The 8,628-nt window shown below is 33.6% G+C and overlaps 1 protein-coding gene across 4 annotated transcripts in view; it reads left to right on the top strand.

Annotated features, from left to right (window-relative positions):
• The window catches only part of Rbbp8 (RB binding protein 8, endonuclease), an 88,956-nt gene that overhangs the window by 2,554 nt on the left and 77,774 nt on the right, over positions 1-8,628 (top strand). For 3 of the 4 annotated variants that reach the window (XM_010638713.2, XM_010638712.2, XM_033757597.1), the window contains exon 2: positions 302-508. In XM_010638713.2, the coding sequence (XP_010637015.1) occupies positions 400-508 (109 nt within the window). In that variant the 5' untranslated portion in view covers positions 302-399. Of the gene's footprint in view, positions 1-301; positions 509-6,287; positions 6,400-8,628 lie in introns of those variants that run through there. The other variant, XM_010638711.3, reaches the window with a different exon arrangement.

Below are 8,628 nucleotides of genomic sequence, written 5' to 3'. Positions count from 1 at the left end.
AATCAATATTGATTGTTAATGATTACAAACTTTTCAATGTAAGACTGCTTTCGGTTTAACATACTTTAGTCAATTAACTCTTTTTAGATGGAATAAGAGAAAATTTTGCCTTATGGCCAAATAACTGAAATCAGAACTTTTCTCATCATTATGTTCCTCTTTCTTCACTCCCCAACCCCTTCCAAATTCTCAAAATGATTGATTGTGGGTAAATCCAACTTGGAAACAGCAGGGCTATGTTTCATCCTCACTTTAAATTACATAACTGAAAATTTATTAGTATTGCAATCTGTCATTTCAGGTATTTCAGCCATCCAAAAACAACTTCACATTTATATAATGTAACAGAAAAGCTCTGAAAACATTAAGCAAATAAAAGTGTGGAGCCTATTAAAGAAGATGAACGTCTCTGGAAGTGGCTGTGGAAGCCCTAGTTCTGCAGATATATCTAATGATTTTAAGGAACTTTGGACCAAGCTGAAAGAGTATCATGATAAAGAAGTGCAAGGTAAACACTTCTTAAAGCAAGCACTGTTTTGTTTAGACTATAATAGTATTAATTAACTTTGACTTTTTTATGTATTTGTAGAAGGAAGGAATAACTTTAGGTTCAAATATCTCCCTTTAAGAATGTTTTTGTGATGCTACTGGAAATTGAACTTTGGGGATGCTACCATTGAGCTATATTTCCACTCCTTTTTTTCTTTTTAAATTTTGAGAAAGGGTCTCAAAATTGCCCAGACTGGCCTTGAACCCTTGATCTTCCAGCCTTACAAAAAGTGTAATTACAGATGTGTGCCATCGTGCCTGGATAAATATTTGATCTTAAAGGGGCATTTACTATTGTAACATTTTGTGATTAATTTTTATGGGTGAATTTTTACTTTCTAACTGTGCATATATACAGGACATGGTTCTTACAACTTAAAATTATTTGAGGTAACATAAACAATAAGTCCCCAGTTTACAAACAGGTTTCATTCTGGGAGAACATTCCTAAGTAGGATACATTCATAAGTGCAACATAGTAAATCTTAATACACCTTTGACACAAATACACAATGTAAAACGAACTAAACACACACAAAAATTAAATCCCCGAGTGTACTGTACTACTATACACTATTGCTCTGTACAGTAAGTGCATGAAAGTACAACTGTGACAGTGTCCAGCAGATGTGAGTTACCTTCTCATCTATGAATGTTTGTAGAGAGAGATCTATTTGCCCATTCATAACTATGAAAGTTCACACCTTAAATGTTCGTAAGTCAGGGACTTACTGTAATGAGGTGGTGAAAAGTAGAATTTATTGACTGAAGACAGGATTCAAATGCTAACATTTGTCTACACGCTCTGTGATTGCAGCCAAATCACATAACCTCAAAACTTAATTTTCTGTTGTAAAATTATTTTCAAGATTGTTTATAGGTATAAAAATGCCATTTAAATCATTTGTCAAACCTTTGGGAATCTGCTGCTAAGCACTCAGGTGTAAAGTGAATGGCAGTTTACTTTCAAAGATGTTGCAGTCTAGTAGAGACAGCTATGGAAACATAATTACAGTACAGTGAAATGAGAGCTAAAAAGGTTTAGAAGTACTGAGTGTACAGAAGATTAATTGTGGTCGGAATGAGTATGTAAGTATTATTTGTGTTAAAATGTACTTTGCTCCTTTATAGGAACTTTCTATTAAAGTTAAGCCCAAGGTTTGATACTAAGTTTCAATATACTTTAATTCTGGAACTTTAGTGTTTAGTATACTTTTTCTGTGTAGGGATAATGCTTTATTTTGCAGTTGTTTCTTGATCACACCCATGGTTTACACTGTAGTGCTATATAGCTTTAGCATTACAGTGGGGTACCATTACAACATCCACCTGAATCTAAGGTGCAGTATATGTAGAGCTGTATTGGAATTTTATCATGATAAATTTAGTTCTTGGAAGAACTTTATTACAATAGCTTCATTGTTAATTAATGGATTCTGAAATATGAACCACAAAAGTAATCTTGCATGTCATGGTGTATTTTGAGACACTTTTTCAAGAAATATATGTTGGGTACTTAAAGTGTGCCAGACCTGGGCTGGGGATTTGGCTCAGTGATTCCGCCTCCTACCTCGCAAGGGCCCAAGTTCAATCCCTGGTACCAATAAATAAATAAATAAAGTATGCCAGACCTTGTAAATAAGAATGAATCACATAGAAGCCCTACGTTTAAGGATTTTTGTTTTGTTTGGTTTTAAGTTTGGTTTTTTAAAGAAACTAAGGCTATGTAGCCCAGGGTAGCCTCCAGGTCATGATCCTCCTATCTCAGCCTCCCAAGTGCTGGGACTACAGGCAATTTACCACATTACCCCACTGGGGATTTTTAATCTAGAATTTTCTCTATATCATTCCAATTTTAGTATATGTGCTGCCTAAGCGAGTACTTTAATCTAGATTTTTTAATGCAGAATACCATATTATCCGGGAACTTAAAGAACCAGAAGTGTAGATATGTCTGTGATTTACTATCAGACCAGATTTACAGTTGGGTAAGTCTAATTAGCTAGGCAAATAAAGATGGGGAAGAGGAAAGAATTTTCAGAGTAGATAGAACATCATAGGCAAAAATTTGGAGATAGAGCCTAATTTTATTCAAGGAATAAATTATAAACAGTTTGATAAAGTAAAAAGTAAACAGTAAAAAATACCCCCTCAACACAAATAAGTAACTCCTTTTTAATTATTTTTGGGTGTTTATTCCAAAGTTTTCCAAAGTATGAATGTATTTTTTATTTAATTTTTTTAAAGGAAAATTTACACAAAGAAAAAGTAAAGATTGTGTTTCTTGATAACAATTCAATAAGCTACATGTACTTTTTTAGAAATGGAAAGAAATAGTTCCCCAACTTTTATTAATGAGTGTGAGCATCTTCCTTTTGATTTTAATTCTGTGACTCTAGTATGTAGGTTTACTGAAAAAGAACGGCTTCAAGTTTAAGATGATAAGATGATAAAGAGACTTACTTCTATTTACTATGAAAATATTTTTGTGATCTAGAAATGAAACAAATACAAGTTTGTAATAATTTAAATAGGATAGATGTACTTCAGTTTTCATTAAACCTTTATTATAGAGCTATAGCATTGTCATCATTAAGCATAATGTTAAATTCTTTATCCTTCAAGTAATTACTTTCTGTGCTAACTGGTTTTAAGATCTTTATTATGCATATTCCTTATCTTACACATCATTATAGCTCTCTGGGTAAAAGTGCTTGGCACATAGTAAAAAATCTCTATCTAAATGAATTACAGTTTGTAGCAAGATCCATAGAATATTTTCTTGAACTTCAGTTTGTAAAAACTCATAATATATGAAAATTTCAAATTTTGTACCCAAGACCCTGAAACATATACTGTAATGTAATTTTTAGATAATATTCTATAAAGTTAGGAAAAGCACGCTAAGTCACTACTCTACAAAAAAATGACTTTTTTTTTCCTCACTGCTGGGGATGGAACCCAAGACCTTGCATATAACTAGGCAAGCATTCCATTACTGAACTACACTCCCAGTTCCTTCTTTCTGAATATTAAAAGAACTGCACGTAGGTTGCTATATTGTGGTCATTGTACATACTGATTTATATCTTATTTTGCTATTATTTAAACTTCTGACTTTCTCATGTTATACGTAACTGTCACTTTAGAACTTTTATACATATCTTGCTGTGGTTGTCCATAACTGTACCCCAAAAGTCCACAGATAAAGCGGTTAGTCCTTGGGTACTGCTCTTGGGAAGTGGTGGAACCTTTGGAGATAGGCTATAGTTGCAGATCTTTGGGTCATTGAGGGGTTGGTCTCAAAGTGGATTGTGGGACTCCAACCCCTTCTTTTTCTTCCTGGCCATGAGTTAAGCAGTTTGCTCTGCCATGTATTATTTGCCATTCCTGACTTGTGCACCAGTGGTGCAGAGCAATGGGTACATTTGACTTTGGACCAGAGCCTCCAAAACTGTGCCAGCATCAGTCTTTTCTCCTTGCAAGTTAATTGTCTCAGATACTTTGTAAAGTTCTAATTTTTAGTTTTTAACAAGAAACTTCTATATTTTATGAAGTGGCAAGAAAATAAACTATATGTTTATATATATATATTTATAATGTTAAATTCTTTATCCTTCAAGTAATTACTTTCTGTGCTAACTGTGCCATTTATATATACGTGTGTGTGTGTGTGTGTGTGTGTGTGTATAAATGTTTGTTGTTGTTTTTTTTTTAATTGCCCTCTTCTGTCCTACCCCATGCTGGGGATTGAACCCAGGGCCTCATGCCTGCTGGGAAAGTGCTTCAGCACTGAGCTGCATCCCTAAGCCTGTTTGTTGTTTTTAAAATAGGGGATTGAAGCCAAGGCCTTGTGCATGCCAAGCAAATGCTCTGCCATTGAACTTTAACCCAGGCACACCTCCAACCCTGTTTTTAAAAATTTTATTGTGAATTAGGAGGATCTTGTTAATTGTCCAAGGTGCTATTGAATTTGTAGTCCTCTTGCCTTAGCCTCTGAGGAGCTGGGATTACAGACAGGTAATGTGATCACTGTACCTAGCCAGTATGCTCTTTAATAAGAACAGTATGCCATATTAATCCGATTATGGAATCTAACAAGTATTACATAGTAGATAATTTTTTTTTTTTACATTGTGTGCTCCTTGTGGTTACACTCCAATAGTCATCCTGCTCTGAGGAAAGTTAACATACTCTAAAAAAGTAGAAAGGTGGAATATGTTGTTGGTATATATGGTTACTATCTATGTTTTTTATGAATTGTAGGTATTGGATATATGTTTAAGATGATAAGAGGGTACAAACAACTTTGCCCAATTCCAAATTGTTCACAGATTCTGAAACTATTAAATGAATAATAAAAATTAATATGTCATTTTAAACCATTTTGGTTTTAAGTCACTGCAAATTTACATAATGTGAGGAGTTTTAAACATTAGTCTTCTGTCTGTGTTCCATAGAGTTCCATTTAAAGTTAGATCCTCTGACTGATAACATCAAAGATATGCCTTGGAGTGATTTTTTTTTTTTTAAGAAGGTAGGGAATCCACTTGGAAAAACCAGTATAATAGGCTATTTGCAAGACATCAAACATGGACTTGTCTGGACATTGCAGGTTTTGAAGTATCTATAGGAATCAAAATTGACTCATTACTTTCAAAGCCTCATATTAGTAAAAAGGAGAAATATTATGAATGCTAGTACTTGAGATACTAGATTAATAAAATCTACACTTAAGAACTTACATACATCTGCTATGTGTAGAGTTTAGGAGAGAGTTTACCTCATTTGACCAAGACATAATAAAATGATACCAAATATGCCAAACATAGCACAATATGTACACTGATTACAATGCCGTAAGGTAAATGTGTTTCTTTTAAAACTAGGAGAGAATAAACAAAGTCTCCCAGCTTCTGTTGAAGAACAGCAGGATGGAAACCAAATCATTTTGGGGGGAAAAATGCTGGGGATATATGTGACCATTTTTCTGTCTTCTATTTTTAGGATAATTGTATCTTTTCATGATTGTTCATTCTGGTGTCTTAAATTTGTCTGATGACAAATGCTGGAAGTACCAGAACTAACAAATTGGTACTAATAATATGCAGTCTTTATGTTTTGAAATTAAAATTCTTTAAATTTTAAGTGTTAAGTATATTTGAATTGTTTTTTGCCTTTTTAAATTCTTGAAGAATGGGATTTATTATAACAGTACAGATATTGGAATTTAGAATATTTATTTTTCACAATTTTAGTAAATAGTTTCTTGTCTATGCCAGACTATGCCACTAGCATCTCAACTAATACAGCTTCTGTATCTGTTAAATATGGTAATAGTTTCATAGAAAGATAGGCAGATTTGGGGGATAGGAGTGGAACCCCTTTGAAGAAATGTGAAAGTGTATATACAGTGCTATGATAATGTGTATGTGCTGCTACCAATAGAACCCAGAGCCTTCTGTACACTAAACTAGTACCCTACCACTGAGCTATATCCCCAGCTTGATAGGATAAATGTTTCTTCATTCAATTTTGGACTACTACATTTATTTTCTCAATTGTTTCAGTCAAAAATTTTTAAATGAGACCAGTTAAGACTCACAAATTAACAGTGAAAGGCATTGTATGTAATTTTGGTCCAGGACATCAGCATTCTGTCCACTGTTAAGAATATTCTTAGTAATTCATATCTGTTGTTTTTTTTGTTCACATTCACAACTGAAAATAAACTCCAGGAAAAGCAATTTACTTATTTTGAGGTAAATATTAAGCAAAGTAAATACACCTTGACAGACTGTTTCCCATCCTCTGGGCACTGGCAGTTGAAGCCAAGACCTCACGTGTTAGGTAAGTAGTCCACCACTCAGCCACATTTCCAAGCAAGGCACAATTTAAATATTGCTGATTTCATATAGATAAGAGTTCTTACTTTGGAATTGAAATAATTTGTTAGGCAGCTACAGAAATAGTAGTATTTTTTGGTAGGAGTTAAACTACTTGAACTATGCATAAAGCTACTATTTGTTGAGAATGGTGATATTGAGCCCCAGATGGGGACACAAATCTATACTCTCAACACTCTGGGAGGCAGGGGCAGGAAGATTGTGAGTTCAAGCCCAGTTTGAGCAATTCAGTGATGTAGCAACACCATTTCAAAATCAGAGGGTCGGCGCTACTGCTTAGATGCAAAGGGTCAACACATGCATTAGTTTTACAGTTCAGAACCGTGACTAACTTACTTTAAACTGACAGTCTGTGCATTTTATCTGGTTGGTTCTGAGTAGAGAACTTATGAAATAACATGATTTTTGTGAATAACAAATTGAATTCTTTGTTCATTTCTGAATTCTCATGTAAACTCGTTTGGTGTATTACAGCTACATATATGAGCCCTTGATTTATTTTCTCCAGAATTCATATATGAGTAGGTGTAGCATTAATTGCAGTACAGTCCTTGGTCTTTTGTGTACTGTTTCCTCAATAGTTGTCTCAAGTTGCCGGCGTTACAATCCCAAATACTTTGCTGAACAGGCTACCTGTTCATACAGGAGCTGCATTGTTGTATAGCCTCATTCCTTCCGAAGGGTGTGGAGCAGGATTAAAGCACACTTTATAGGGGTTCTAATTGTAGATGCCTAATTGACTTGATGAATAGCAAATGTTAAAATTTAAGCACACATGCACTGACACACAAACCTGTTTCAGGGCTGATCTACATGACAGAACAAATGCCTCACAGGTGTTGAATACTTACAAGATAAAAGAGGAGACTTTCCATATTTCCCAAGAATTTTCTTTTGAAGTTTATATGGATTTTCTATCTCATTGTTTCTTTGCTTAAAATGGTTTGTGGCAAGAATCCATTTCATCTTTGTCTATGCTTTTCACTTATAAAGGCAGACCTGAATTTTAGAAGTCAGTGAAAACTAAAGAATATCTGTCAACGGTTACATTTTCCCGCATTTGGGGAAAGGAAAAAGAGATAGAAACTGCTGATTGTGGTCTTTGGCCTAGTAGGGTCACAAATTTTCCTGCTGTTTTGATACCTTTCTTAATTTTGCAAGGATGATTTTATGCTTTAAGGAGTACTTTGAAAGTCTCATGAGTTTATCATCACTACCCAAAAAAGAAGGAACTAAGAATTTGACAGATGAAAAAAATTTTAAAAATAGATCACATTAGCTTTTACTCTTAACATTTTTTAAAGATGTTTTCCCTTTGTTGTTATGTATTATATTTTAACTGTTTTCCAAATCTCTCACAAATAACACTTTCATTTACTTACATTTTAGGGTATAGCATTGAGAATAAAATGTGTCATATCAGTTGGACATTTCCTAGAGATGAAATTCAAGAGATAAGGCAAAAGTGTAATGCTTGAAAATCACTTCAGTGCATTTATTTTTCTACAGTGTGTGGATTTCATGGCATTAAATTATTACCCGTGGGCAATATAAAGAGATGATCTCTTCATGCAGTATTGGAGTAATTGTGAGGAAATGTAGAAGTTTGGTTTTTGTTTTTTTTTTAATTCTTATTTGTGCACCACACCTGCCTGGCTAGTGCAAGGTCCTGTGTTTGATCCCCAGTACAACGGAAAAAGCGGAGAACATTCCTATTTGTCTAAATTATGTTATTCAAAAGATTGTACTAAATTAAACATAATATGAACAATCTCATTACTGGAAATGATAAATATATTAATATAAATATGATACAGGAAGCTTTTCTAAATGTACAACTTACTAATTCCATAAACTATGAAAGGCAAATAGTAAATAATCTGATTTTTCAGAAATTATTCAGCTGATAACTACTTGTTGGGGACTCTAGCCAAATAAAAGAAATTCTTGAGTAGATATAAAACTTTACATTTTTATAGGCAACTTATGTTGAGTTGTTAAAATACATAGAGTTGGGGAAGTTGTAGAATAGAAAAAGCACTGGTTTAAGAATTAAAAAAACATGTTTTTATTTTAATCATCTTGCAAAAAATAAGGAACAGAGAAATGTTTGTATTTGACTAGAAAAATTCAACTAATCAACTTTTGGTGTGATTCTTTTTAGTTTGTTAGT

Source organism: Fukomys damarensis, unplaced genomic scaffold, assembly GCF_012274545.1.
Source record: "Fukomys damarensis isolate Sample0158 unplaced genomic scaffold, DMR_v1.0_HiC HiC_scaffold_30, whole genome shotgun sequence".
Classification (NCBI taxonomy): domain Eukaryota; kingdom Metazoa; phylum Chordata; class Mammalia; order Rodentia; family Bathyergidae; genus Fukomys; species Fukomys damarensis.
The sequence above is the reverse complement of the archived record's forward strand: the minus strand, read 5'-3'. Positions and strand labels throughout refer to the sequence as shown.